General features: G+C 53.2%; 1 protein-coding gene across 15 annotated transcripts in view; it reads left to right on the forward strand.

Annotated features, from left to right (window-relative positions):
- The window catches only part of GRIN1 (glutamate ionotropic receptor NMDA type subunit 1), a 74,190-nt gene extending 63,783 nt beyond the window's left edge, over positions 1-10,407 (forward strand). For 3 of the 15 annotated variants that reach the window (XM_048822803.2, XM_048822801.2, XM_048822805.2), the window contains one exon: positions 8,076-10,407. Coding sequence is in view for 6 of the 15 variants with exons in the window: in XM_048822801.2 (XP_048678758.1) it covers positions 8,076-8,144 (69 nt within the window). In the remaining 9 variants the exon portion in view is untranslated. Of the gene's footprint in view, positions 1-415; positions 484-917; positions 1,029-2,373; positions 2,600-8,075 lie in introns of those variants that run through there. The other 12 variants (XR_007352997.2, XR_007352998.2, XR_007352999.2 and 9 more) reach the window with 9 other exon arrangements.
- Positions 10,408-13,755: the final 3,348 nt, after the last annotated feature.

Here is a 13,755-nt window from a genome sequence, read left to right on the forward strand (position 1 = left end):
ACATTTTGGTTACCCCCGGGCGGTGGTAGAGCCAGACCTGGTTACTCCTTCCCCACCCGAGAAGGGCACGCTCATTGGCACTAACGCAGCTGGGGAGGAATTGTTCTGCCGTCCTGGTATCTGGCTGGTCCCCACCGCTAACAACGCCCTCTGCCCCCAGCGGCTGGTGCTCCCAGCCTGTGTTAACCAGGTCCGACTGTCTAACACCCATGGCTACATTTTTGAGTTCTGTTTCTCTTTGAGTTCATTCCAACCCCTGATGATGTCATAGCACTAACGCTTCGCTTCTTTCCTTTCTTTTCCTTTTTTTTCCCTTTTCCTTTGGAAAACGTTCAGCTTTGCTCAAATGCATCATTTAAATTTTTGAATACATTTTTTACAGAATATTCATACAATGACTTCTCTTTCAATGCAGTCCTCTCTCTCTCTTGTGGCGCTAGGATTCAGCTTCAGAAAAGGCCCAGAGCATTTTTTTTTAGTGGTAGGTGCAGCATCTCTCCCCTCGGTCTAGCTAGACTAGTTCTGGAAGCAAGGGGCAGGAGTCCTGCAGACATGTCTGTTAGGAACAAAATGTCATTTAGCCACTGAATTTTAAATGGCTCCCCCGGGAATTGAGGATAGCCACACAGACCTTTGAATGGACACAGAAAAGAACAGGGCTACTTCCCCAAAGGGGTTTGCGTTTCTCCAGATCCTAGGCCATTCCAGCTAGTCATAGCAGTACGTCATCCCTTTTGTAATTCCTTATTCAAGTTAGGGCCATGATGGCCCCTCGTGGAGGAGTTGGGAGTGACACCAGAACAACTCCAGTAGCCGTCTTACCTAAATGAAGGACATAACATGGGGCAGTATTCAACTAGATTTAGAGATTCCAGCAACACACTAGAGATCTAATCACTTATACATATTCATTTTAGGATAGAAAAAGTGGTAGAGCAGAACCTGACCCTAAAAAGAAAGCCACTTTTAGGTCCATCACCTCCACCCTGGCCTCCAGCTTCAAGAGACGTAGGTCCTCCAAAGATACGGTAAGAGGAAGAAGAACAATTCTGCCCTCTCTCTTTCTCTCTCTCTCTCTTTTCTGCCATCCCATCAACTACCACACACCCATCCCGAAGCTGCCACTGTACATGCATAGCCTCATGTTCGTCAACAGTCAGTCAGTGAGTCAGTCTTCCCGTGTACCTGAAAGGGTTCGGGGACTCCTGGAGAGCAGGCAGGAGCTGGTCTGTAGTCCTGTGATGAGTTTGGAGCTGCTACCGAGTTTTTTGTTTTGTTTTTGACTGGATGAGTTTTGAGTTTACTCTGTTCTTTGCTCACCATACTGGTGCTGACCTTTGGAAAACAGTGACAATTTTTCCCCTGTTCCTGAGTGTTCCTGTAACTGTTTGTCATTGTATGACACCCCGGTTTAATTTCGGCACTGTCTCACCTCACCGAGAGCCATGCGTGTCACATTCTCTACATGTGATTTTTGTTTGTGATTGATAGCATTCAGGACTTACTGCTAAGTGCACAAGTAACAGCTGTCTCTGGTTATGAGCAGCATTAATTCAGCTCCAGAAGAGAGACACCGATGGTTGAGAGAGGAGTTTTTAAAAACCCAACCTGATTCAAATAGTATATTTCGCTGCTTGAGTACAACTGCTTGCTGCCTCTAAAGCCCAGCTAACGTCAGACGGAAATACTGTCCTCTCCAGTTAGCATTTCAGACACAACTCAATGAGGTGGGCTGTTGAACTAAAAGCCAATACCACATCTGTGCCCTTTGCATGGTGCCTTTTGTTGTATACCACTCTCTGCAGTTTGGCCAATCTATTGTAGCAGTTGGATGTGGGAGATCCATTTTGGGCCAGGCATCACAGTTAACAGGCTGCTGAAACCACCTCCAACCTGCCCCATCTGCAGATTTCTGCCCATTGCAGATTTGCTCAGGGCAGGTTCACATGGAGGCTGTTAGACATCATGCATGGCTGGGAACAGAGAGCCATTAATGAAACTGGGGTGGCAAAACGCAGCCCACCATGTTCCGCAATTCACTTAGCCTTTAACACAGAGTTGCAGCCCACAGAGACTAGAGGGACCTTTAGAAACTAGCATGTGATGGTCCATCTTGTTCCCAATGCATGATGGGACATGTAGTCTCTCTGGGCCATGGCTCTATATGCAAAATGGGGGTGACTCCATTTTATGCTAAAGTAGAGGCTTGCTCCCAAGTGATGTAAAGCACAGTTTGGATCAGGCCAAATGTGCTGTAGCGAGCTGCTGACCAACCAAGCCCTCAGCTGGGCCGGGTTGGGCTGCCCCTTCCCTAGAAGCCACTGCTGCTGCCATTTCACCGAATGGGATCCTTTACCTTGGCTGTCATCTCAGGATATGCAGCACATGCCAGCTGGTTCAGAGAACGCAGGGGAAGCCCCCCAGCACCTTGAGGAAGGGATCAGAGACAGCAGACTGGAAGGAACCACAGCGCTAGTGTTACCCGTGCTGCACTCTCCAGGCGGGGAAGCTCTCAGCCTGCACTAATGACCCCCCCATCACATCACATCACATCACATCCCCGAAACCCAGTACCGCTGAGCAGGCAGGAGGGTGTGAGGTGAGATTGCCTGCTGGGGGCCCCATGATGTCCCTCCCTCTAAATGTCTCTCCACCTCAAAGCACGGAGCATGGCCAGGGGAGCAGGGGGTGAGGAAGGAGGAGGAGGGGCGTGAAGGCTCTGAGGAGCTGGGCTGGGCTATGGAGCTGACAGGTTCCTTCGTGGGTTTCGTGTGTGGCATTTATGACTAATGCCTCTCCCCGAGACCAAGAAAACCAAAGAGGAAATGAGGCCCCTTGTTCCAAAGTTAACCACTAACCCGGAGTGGGGCTGGGGCAAGAGCCCTACACTGGGGTGGAGAGCCATGGGCATGGGAGAGGGGAAAGTGTCTGGACTGGAATATCATAATGGAGAGCTGGGGGCCCTGGATGGAGTGTGGGGACCGGGGAGCTGGGTCAGAGGCAGGCCAGCTGGTGTAAGTGCTCTGCTGTGGGGTGAGAGGGGCTCAGTGTGCATGTCAGGGCTGCCTGGGGCCTGGAGTATTTGACATCCCACGCACAGGTAGGTGCTGCTCACGAGACAGCACCACCAGGCACCCAGACTCCCGGGGCTCCCACCCCAGGGCAGGAAAGGCGTGACACCATAATGAGGCTGCGGCCATACCCCTCCTCAGTTACTCTCTAGAGCAGTGCCCTATTCCCACCACCCTTCCCTGCTCTCCAGTACGTCCCAGCATGAGGCCGCCACCGGACTCCCAGCCCAGCACCGACACGCCACAGAGCAGCAGCACGAAGGATCTCACACTCCAGCCAGCCTTTCACGCTCCTGGCCAGTGCACTGGCCTCGCCCCCCACCGCACCCTGCCCCACCAAGCACAGCCTGTGGCCCTCGCACAGGCTGGCACCAGAAGGTGCACCCCAACACTGGTTTAGTTCACAGGGATCTTCTTGTGCCCCATTATCCCAAGAAGACAGGCGTGGCCAAGACTCCCTGTCGGGCTGGTTGTGTGGGCAGAGGCTCTGCCGGCTCAGGGGATTATGTGGCTGCTCTGCCTAGGGCAGCAGGTGACATGGCTGAGAGCTGGGCACCTCGCCCCCCATGCCCAGTCTGTCCTGCTGCTGTGTTCCCTGGAAGTGAGGATAGTTTCCACTCAGCCCTTGGCCCGGGATCCCAGGTTAGATTAAAGTGGGTTGTAAAGACGTTGGCTTGTTGTCTGTTTTGTCACTACAAGGCAGAGATCAGGTTGTTTGGGCACCTCAGCTTCGTTTCCAGCCCGGAACATGTTTGAGTTTCTTCAACAGTCAACGTGGACGCTGACGCTCTTGGCTTTGTAGTGCTTGGTTTGGGGATAATTACACCACCCCAACGTACAGGACCCTAAATTACTGACGAGTGCTCTCAGCATTAACTCCAGCTGAATGCAGTTTTTATCTGGGCATTTCCTTGGTTTTAAAATTGTTAAAAATGTCATCTATGAACACTAACCAAGAAACCACTCAAACGCTGCCATGTATATTTTAATGATCAACAGATACAGCCTTTCAATCTGAAATCATTGTCTTGTACTGTAACATTTATGGCCAAATTCACCAGTACACTGGCTGCTTTATGCAGCCAGAAGGCCTTGGCCAGTTACAACAGGTTTACAGCTGCTTTGTGTGGCCAGTGCAAGGCAAATCAGCCAGAGCATGCCTCGCCGTTCCCTCCCCTTCCTGCCCTGCACATTCCCCCGGGCAGGCTCCCCCAAATGCCATCTCCCTTCTGAACCCCAGACATTCCTTGCATGCGTGCGGGCACGCGTGTGGGCACGCGTGTGGGCACACGTGCACGCTCACATCGGTACATGTCCACACACATGCCCAATTGCCAGCTCTTGGAGCAACACAGATTTAAGCGCTGCTGGAGCCAGTCTCAGCCAATGGGTGGAGAAGCTCCAGCCCTCGCATCATTTTCAGCCCTTCCCAAGGGGGAAAACCCCCTCCGATTGGCTGGATGCCTTCGCCACTTGTCCACCTCCTGGGAACGAGCAGTTCGTGAAAGCTGCTGTAGGTGATGGGCCGTGCTCACCCCCAGGAGCCAGAGGGGTTTGAGGGCTGCAGACGGTCCCTCTTTCAAAATGGCGTCATCTCTTACTCTCAGTGGGTTTGAGGCCCTTCACGAGGCGCCTCCCATATTTCTTCAGTGGAAACAAAGCCCAATTGCTTCCAGAGAAGTGCAGTCAGAAGGCAGCGAAGAGCCCTGTGCAGGCCTGGTGAATGGAATTGCGCCGCAGCTTTGCTAAGGGCAGCCTGATAAGTCCCGTTGCGAGGGATAGGAAACGGCAGCCATTTTGAAAGAGAGAACAGTTATGCTGAGTTTCTCTGAAGGGAGCCATTACTCTTCAGCCTCTGCTAGAGGAGAAACTGTCATTTCCAAAACATAATGGGGAAAAGTCCTTAAAAGTGCCTCTAAAAACTACCCGTTGCACCAGATATACTCAGCCTTCACCTCTCGGCTGGGGTGCGTGCAGTGATGAGCTGCCAAAATCTTAACAACGGGTTCCCTCCTCACCCCACGAGGGGGTCGTTGCCCACCCCCGCCCCCCGGGACTCCTGCCCCATCCCCCCCCCCCGCATTCCTTGACGCCCCCCCGGACCCCTGCCCCATCCACCCCCCTCCCCTATCCCCTGACTGCCCCCAGACCCGGGCAGGAGGGTCTCATGGGCCACCATAGTGGGTGCCCACCCCGCCCCTAAGAGCCAGAGGCACCTGCCGGGGGGCAAGGTGGGGAGTCCCGGCGGTGCTTACCTGGGGCAGCTCCCAGGAAGCATCCGGCAGGTCCCTCTGGCTCCTAGGGGCAGGGGAGCATAGCTAGGGGGGAGCAGGGGGAGTGGCCGCCCCCCCACCGATCACATCAAAAGTGGCGCCTTAGGCGCCGACTCCCTGGGTGCTCCGGGGCTGGAGCTCCCACAGGGAAAAATTGGTGGGTGCAGAGCACCCACCGGCAGCTCCCCACCCCGCACCCGGCCCCAGCTCACCTCCACTCCGCCTCCTCCCCTGAACCCACCACCCTGCTCTGCTTCTTCGTGCCCCCCCCCTTGCCGGCTTCCCGCAAATCAGCTGTTCGGCGGGAAGCCGGGGAGGGCTGAGAAGCAGGCCGCGGCTTCCCGCTCAGACTGAGGGTGGCGGAGCTGAGCTGGGGCGGGGAGCGGTTCCCCTGCGGCCGCCCCCAGGGTTACCTGCTGCGGCGTGGGCGGCCCTCCTCGCGCCCCCCCTGGCCCGAGCTCACCTCCGCTCTGCCTCCCTGGGCCTGAGCGGGGAAGCCACCGCCTGCTTCTCAGCCTGCCCCGGCTTCCTGTGCCAACAGCTGATTCGCGGGAAGCCGGGGGGGCGGAGAAGCAGAGCGGGGCGGCGTGTTCAGGGGAGGAGGCGGAGGCGGAGCGGAGGTCAGCTGGGGCCGGGGGTGGGGCGGGGAGCTGCCAGTGGGTGCTCTGCACCCACCAAATTTTCCCTTTGGGTGCTCCAGGGCTGGAGCACCCGTGGCGTTGGCACCTAAGGCGCCACTTTTGGCCGGTTAAATTTAGAAGCCCTTTTAGAACCGGGTCTCCCTCGTGGAACAACCGCTTCTAAAACAGCTTCTAAATTTAACAACCGGTTCTAGTGAACCGGTGCGAACTGGTTCCAGCTCACCACTGGGTGCGTGTGACTAGACAATGGTTGTGGGTTTGGGACAATTGAAGGCCCTTTCTTGAAGGCCCAATTTGAACATTAATTTTAGCTCATAAATTTATGACTGGCATTACTTGTCATGTCCAGAACATTCATTTAGTATTCAAAGAATAATTGCTGTAATCTTTCACACAATACTGAATGCTTCATATAGAACAAAGAGACAGTATTGTGGCTTTAAGTGTAAAACTCACTTTAGCTGTAACTATGGAGCCTCCCTTATAGACACTGCTTGTGATGCATGTCACACACAGTGACAGAGCACAGAGTCCCCCAAGACACCAGCAGGCTTTCCACAAAGACAGACCGAGCCACACATAATCCATGCAGATTCAGCTCACACTGCTCTAGTCCTTAGATGGCATTTGAGAGGCCATAACTCCCATAGGCATACCTGAGATGCACATAATCCCCTGAGAAACAGTACAAAATGGCAAAATACCAGCACAAGGCACAAATAAATGCCAGACAAGATCCCAAGATCCCTGAAGATCCCACTGAGAGCCATGCAATCCACTGAAAAACACTTTGTGGGCAACCAGTCATTACAGATCCCACCTGAGGTCCCAGACTGCCCTGGACAACTCCTGAGAGTCCATATTCCTCACACACAGAGCATGGGATGCAGCTGACACTGCTGGCCAGAGGGGTGATCAGAGCATTGTCAATTTCTGTCCTGACTGTTCAGTATATAAACCCTGCTCTGGGTTTCTGTGCTCAGGAAGCAGGGGTCGAGCAGGGCCAGAAGGAAGTGGTTAGTAGGGGCAGGGCTGGGGAGGGAGCGGATTGTCTCTGAGAATTGATTTGTCTATAAATAGAAATTAAGATCCAAATGGAGGAAAATTGGAAGTTCCTGTCTTGGGGCCTGATTCATCGCCCTTTGGAATCTCCTTCCTTTGGCTTCAGAGGGCACTGCCTTAGCTGTACAGGAGGGTATTATTCTACCAATGTTTGACAAGGAGCTTGGATTGACAGGCCATGTCTGGGATCTGTAAACCCCATCCTTTTCCTTCTGGGTGATGTTGCACCCTCTCCCTGAGCTCATGGTGGTGGGTTTTGAGGGCACAGTGCTTGGGGTTATGGTGCTCAGGAAGGGAGTCAGCAGCAGAAAGGAAGTCTGTCTAGTTTTAAAAGACTTTTCTTGGGGAGGGAGGAGTTTTGGGTACTAGCAGTTCAAACCAATTTCTGCCCCCCTGCAGGTATCTCCCGTGGGGGTGGGGGAGGCATTTCCAAATGAGCTTTTGCCAAACTAAATCTGCAGGAAAAGCAAGAACCAAATTCCAGGCCACATCTTTACCGCATGTCATACGTTGGCATTTTCACATTAACAACAGTTTATCACAACTAAATCACGGGGCCCATTTCTTTACCCACTTGAGGGGAAAGTCAAAAGCAGATGTATTGGGACAAGGAAGCCAAGTGCCCTGAACTAAAAGTGAAATGGAGCAGCCCAGTGATAACTGACCCAGTGGGCTGGCTCAAATTGATTCGCAGGGTTTCTTGGTCTCATAGTTCCGCACAGGAGCTGAGACAGAATTGCTCACTGAGCGATATATAAGCTGCCATATTCTGTAGAAACTGTACTGTCTCCAGTGAACTCTCGTCCAAGCCAAGCTGTAAGGAATGCTTGGGAACTGTCTGCAGCAACTATGGAAAAGCTTTGATTGCATTTGTAATTGACACTAAGACTGCAACAGTTTTCCTGCCGTTGCATCATCCCTGAGTGCTACCCTGTAGGGACACACATTTGAATGAGCTGAGACAGGAGGGCAAGTGCCAGGGCTACCTAACATGTCGCTCTCCTTGTCTGTGTATTTGTCTTTTGCAGCAGTATCATCCCACTGACATCACCGGGCAACTCAACCTCTCCGACCCCTCAGTCAGCACTGTGGTGTGACATCCTCCAGCAGGAGCCATCAGTCCCTAGTTTAAGACGGCCCAGCCCAGGACTTCCTTTCAAAGGGACACTGATGGGTCCTTACTGGGGAGTCAAGAGGGACATATCCTCCATCCATATGCAGTGACTTCATTGTCAATCTCCTGCCCTTCCTGGTCCTGCTGACAAGTAACGCCCCCGGGGGCCTGCGCTACAGAACTAGGGCCCATTCTGGAGCTGCGCTGTACAGAGATGATCACTTCCAAGTCATGCTATTTTTTACTCAGTATTGGCACTGGCTGCAGACGAGTTGGAATTAAGGCTAGACGAGATGGCTCTGAATGGCCCATGGCACGTGCCCTTCCCATGGAGCAGCGGCAGGAAAAGCAGGGAAGGAGTGGATGGTTACAAACATGTTGCATCCTTTGCAGGGGGAGGAAGAGAATTTGCTGAGACCTTGTTTGTTCCTAAACGCGTGTATGGAACATTATAGCCTATGCCACATACTTCACATGACGCAGGAGGACTGTGACTTGGTCTGGTAGCACGGGAGCTGCTAGTTCCTGTATATAGCTCAGCATGCAAGGCACATGTCTGCCTCTGTTCGAGTGTCATCATTTCAGGGAGCAGGTGCAGCCACACAGTCCACTTTTGAAACATGTTCCCTCTGGCTACAGTTGGGAAGAGCTTTTTCTCCAGCTCTCTCCATTTCCAGATGATGATAAAGTCACAGCTCCCTATTCACCCACCCCACCTGGCTGCACCAGGCTGGCCCCCTCCCTGTGCCCCCATTAGCTGCTGGTTTCTACATGGTCATTTGCTTTATGAGTAACACTGGTACCACCTCCCTCCCTCCTTCTCCCCCACTGCTGGTACCACTCCACCCTGCTGTGACACAGGTGGCTCGGGGAAACACTGCTGCCTGCCTGGGGAGGTCCCCTCGGTGTGTTTTGAGCTCCCCCTTAAGGCCGTCTGCACACAAGACATTTGTAAGGGCCAGGACCCACTGAGCACCGCTGCAGATGGATGCCCAGCCCAGCAATGCCACGTTCAGTAATAAGGCAAGGCGGCCCTTGCACCAGGCACTAGTGGGCACTGACGTCACTGCCCTGGATAGTTTGGTCCATCCCTTGCCTTTGCCATCCGCCTCGCTGCCCCGGCATCTCTATGACTCATGCTGCAGCAATGTGTTTCATAGCAAAAGGCTGGCAACGCAATGCCAAAGGCTTTCTGCCCCGTCCCCTCACAGGGGCTAGACAGACATTCCTGCTGAATGCCCCTCAAGTGCTTCTAGTGTCACAGAGTGGCCTCCCAGCACCACTAACGAGAGCTGTTGTGAGCGGTGTGCCCTTGGCATGAACACGGAGCTGAACACACACTGGCAGGATCCAGCGCACACTGGCTTACCCACCGGACCTGCACTCACCATGGAACCTGAAAAGTGAGCTCACTAGCACCATCACCAGGCCTCCTCTGAACACGCCACAAGGGCTTGCCGTCAGCCTGGCATCACTGGCATCCCTACAGACAGAGACTAGGCACAGCCCACCCATCGTGGTGACCGCGTCACCGCCACACGTTCAACGGACAAGCCGCAGAAGAGGGGGCGCTCGGAGGGACACTTGCCCATTCCCAAGGTTCTTGTCCATGCTCTGCCCAATTCATCCCGCCCAGACGCACCCTTGTACGGATCCCGGCGCCATCGTCTCCTGTAAATCCGGTTGTGCAGGCAATGGGGAATGAATGGGGCCAGCAATGCCGGCCTGTAAACCCCATTGCAATATCTAATCGATTCTCTAGCAGCTGCACAGCAGGCAGCCCTACCCCGTGTACAGTGCATGTGTGTGTCTGTGTGTGTGTGTGTGCAAAGCTGTTGGTATATTTAACTCTCGCATGTGGAATGTGGATACATTTTTAAAAAGAAAACCTGTCTGCAGTGTGACACTAAAACACAGACCCACCCGGGGGCACTAACCTGTCATACCTGGGCAGTCTATGCCATGGCTACCTTCCCCCTCCAGACAGTGGGTGCTTTCACCCCAAAGACTGGTGGCTATTGCAGAAGGAATTGGACTGTACAGTATTTCCAGACTCAGTGGGCCAGATCCTCAGCTGGCATAAATCAGCGTACCTCCGCTGACTGCGGTGGCACCATTGATTCCAGTTTACACCATCTGAGAATTTGGTCCACTCTACATATACTTTGATGTCATGTAACTTAAAACACCATTTTGCAAGAGCTGGGTAAAGTCCAAACCGGACCATAAAGTGGTTTATTCCAGTGCCTCGTGCCTCCCTTCTTTTTGTAACCATTTTAAATTGAGACCCACCCAGCAAACCCACCGGCTGCCACCGGCTCTGAGCCTCAGCTGGCGTTACTGTCAAATAGTTTACAGATGACAAAAGACAAGGGATGGAGCAGAGCAACAACTCGCAGAGCCAGCAGTGGGCACCAGCTACAGGAGAGACCTGTCAAGAGCGTGAACGTGGGCCAACATGCCAGGGGATCCCTGATCTGAGCCTGGGCCATCACTCCAGACAGCATGTGAAGACGTGCTCAATAATCATGCCAACAGAAGAGCTGCTGGAGCTAGACTCATTCTGAGAGCAGCTAAATACAGCTGCATCCCAAGCCTGTTACCTTCCAGGCTTCTGGGAGGCTTGCGAGTCAGCTGCAAGTCCAGCCAGTTCTTAGCTGACGACAGCCAAGTTAATAGCATGCTAAAAACCAGGTCATGCTGACTCTTTGTTCATTAGCATAATAGACAAGCTGTTACATGCCTGAAAATGAGCCTGGTTGCTAGATAGACAAGCAGCTCTTCCAGCGCCAAGGCTGCTGCTCGCAGCTCAGGTGAGATCTCCTTGAACAGGACTACCTTAAACAGCAGCCTCAAAAAGATCCTCCATCCCCCATCACAGCACACAGGTGCCTGGCAGGGTGGGGGCTTGATCTGGCCCCAAAGTATTGGCTTGGTCCCTACCTATAGGCACGTATGTGGGGTGGGGAGGGGGGGATCTCACTATTGCAGCAGGTTTGCAGAGTCCTGGGGTGTCTGACAGATCTTCAGCCCAGTGGGGCAGATCGGCAGCCGGCGTAAATCAGTGTAGTGCCCTGGCTCCAGGCGTCCCCTGACTTCAGTGGCACTGTGCTAATTGCCACCAGGTGAAGATCAGCCCCTTGGGGTCAAGCTCTGCTTCGGCTGCAGTGGCTCTGCACAGCTGGTACCAAGGGCAGATGGAGGAGTTAGAAAACTCTGCTCTGGGAGCAAGGGAGTCATTGCTGTGGGGCTGCAAGATGAGCCCTGCACTGTTATGGTGAACGGCACTTACTGCATGACTGAAGTCACCATTGCACTGGGTTATACACAGAGGTATCTCTTTTTATTTACTATTACAGGTGCATTTCACACACCCTTTGCTGTAGTGTCTGGGTGCTCTTTGCTGATCCCATTATGTACCGGCTACAGCTACACAGAGGTACTGCCCTCCTCCTTTCGGCCCCTGCCTTCTAAAATCAGGTTGCAGAGGAGTCCATAGGAAGAGGAGTCTTCTGTTATGTTCTGGTGGCCACAAGACTCAGCCTGATCTCCAGAGGAAACTGGTTCTGACCCTTACTAAGGAAGCTCAGTACCTGATCTGTTCCAGGAATGCCTGGGACTTCATCAAGGTCAGCACCCTGAGGTAGCCAGACCCCGACCCATTCAGGGCTTTGTGGCAGAGAACCTGGCCGTGGAATTGGAGTCTGGATTGGGTAGGTAAGGGGAGTGGCATACAGAGCACTTTTCATGGGTTCTGGTCTGGCTGCTCCAGTAACATGCAGGCTGCAGCCAGAGCTTCCAGGTAGTGTTTGGTCAGTGCCAGGGAGAGCGTATTACAGTGGGCAGGCTTGGAAGCAACAAAGCAATGGGTGGGGGTGGCAAGGTCTTCCTGGGAGTGCCAGGGCACAGCTCCTGGGCAGATGCAGACTGTCACCCGCAGAACCCCAGGGTCATGCATCTTTTAGGAAGCAGGGGCTGATGCCCTCAACCCGAGGTGTCATTGCTGTTTTGGCTAACCCATCAAAATGCCTCCCTCTGCCTCTCAGTAGCCCCTCTCTTGTGCTCATGCAGCGCCGGAGCTGGACTAGTAGGCATCACAAGCCGTTATTGTGACAAGGAGGTTATTCTGGCACATGCAAGAACTAGGCTGCAATGCAAAATGGATTCCCAGGTTAAGATGGGTGGGTCCAGGCTGGCAGGGACCATTGTGATCATCTAGTCTGCCCTGTATAGCACAGGCCAGAATAGTTCCTTTTGACCGACAGCATATAGTTTCAGAAAAACATCCAATCTTGATTTTAAAATTACCAGTGATGGAGAATCCACTGCGACCCTTGGTAAGTTATTCCAGTAGTTCATTACCCTGCCCCTTATTTCCATTTGGAATCCATCTAGCTGCACCTTCTACCCCCTGGCTCATCTTAGACCTTTCTTTGCTGGTTTGAAGCACCCATTATTAAATCTTTGTTCCCCACCTAGATACTCACTGACTGGGATCAAGTCAGCCCTTAGCCTTCCCTTTGTTAAGCAGACTAAAATGATCTCCGAGTCCACCACTATAAGGCAGGTTTTCTACTCCATTAATTATGCTCGTGGCTATTCTCTGACCCCTCTCCAATTTATCACTGTCCTTGAATCGTGAGCACCAGAACGGGACACAGCCGTAGTTGTACCAGTGCCAAATACAGAGGTAAAACAACCTGTCAACAACTCCTGCTACTGAGACAGAAGAAATAATAACAAAGCAATAAAGCAGCGTGAGACTGAGACAATATTGCCCCTCAAAACAATGCCCAGACAATGTCATAAATAGAAAGGATCAACTCCAGGCATTCCCAGCAAAGGGCTCACCCCTTACCTCAACCCTGCCCCCTGGCTGGAGAGGAAGCCACAGTGTGTCAAGATGGATGTAAGCACAGATCCCTGCATCCTTAGAATCAGACCCCTGTACTGAAAAGAGCTCCCCCACCCCCATTTGTTAGGAGTGACTGGCCCCCAGTGCAGAGCCCAGAGGAGGAGAGCTGGGTGTGTCTCAGCCCCTGAGATTATGTAACTGACAGGATGGATGACCAGAGGGAAGGAGTGGCAGCTGGAAACTGCCCAAGGCACAGGAGGATGCCAGGCAGGGCTCACACACATTCCAGCTCCACCTGACTCAATGCAGAGGGGGGCTAAAGTGATGACTCCCTGTGGGCATATGGGGAGGCTGAGACCAGGCTGTACTTAGGGGGTGCAGTAGTGCTGGGTCCCCAGCCTGTACCTGGGGGCAGGCAACCCAACACACATGGGAGCAGTGAGCAAGGACAGGACAGCAGGGAAGGAGGCCAGGGGAGATGGAGGTTCTAGGGCCCTAAGGGGATGGTGGGTGGGTGCGGGGGACACAGTGGGGAGCACATGTGAAGGTTCTGCGATCAGATAACACAGTACTACTCCTCAGCACCTAAGATTGCTTCATGTATCCCCAGCACTGCATACATGGTGCTGCAGGAAGGGGAGAACAGGCTGCCCTTAAACACTCAGTGTTTTACTGGGAATAGCCTGTGGGGCACATGGGCGGTGGTGGTTTACTGGAAAAGGAAAACATTTCCCACATG

Source organism: Caretta caretta, chromosome 16 (assembly GCF_965140235.1).
Source record: "Caretta caretta isolate rCarCar2 chromosome 16, rCarCar1.hap1, whole genome shotgun sequence".
In the NCBI taxonomy this organism is placed as follows: Eukaryota; Metazoa; Chordata; order Testudines; family Cheloniidae; genus Caretta; species Caretta caretta.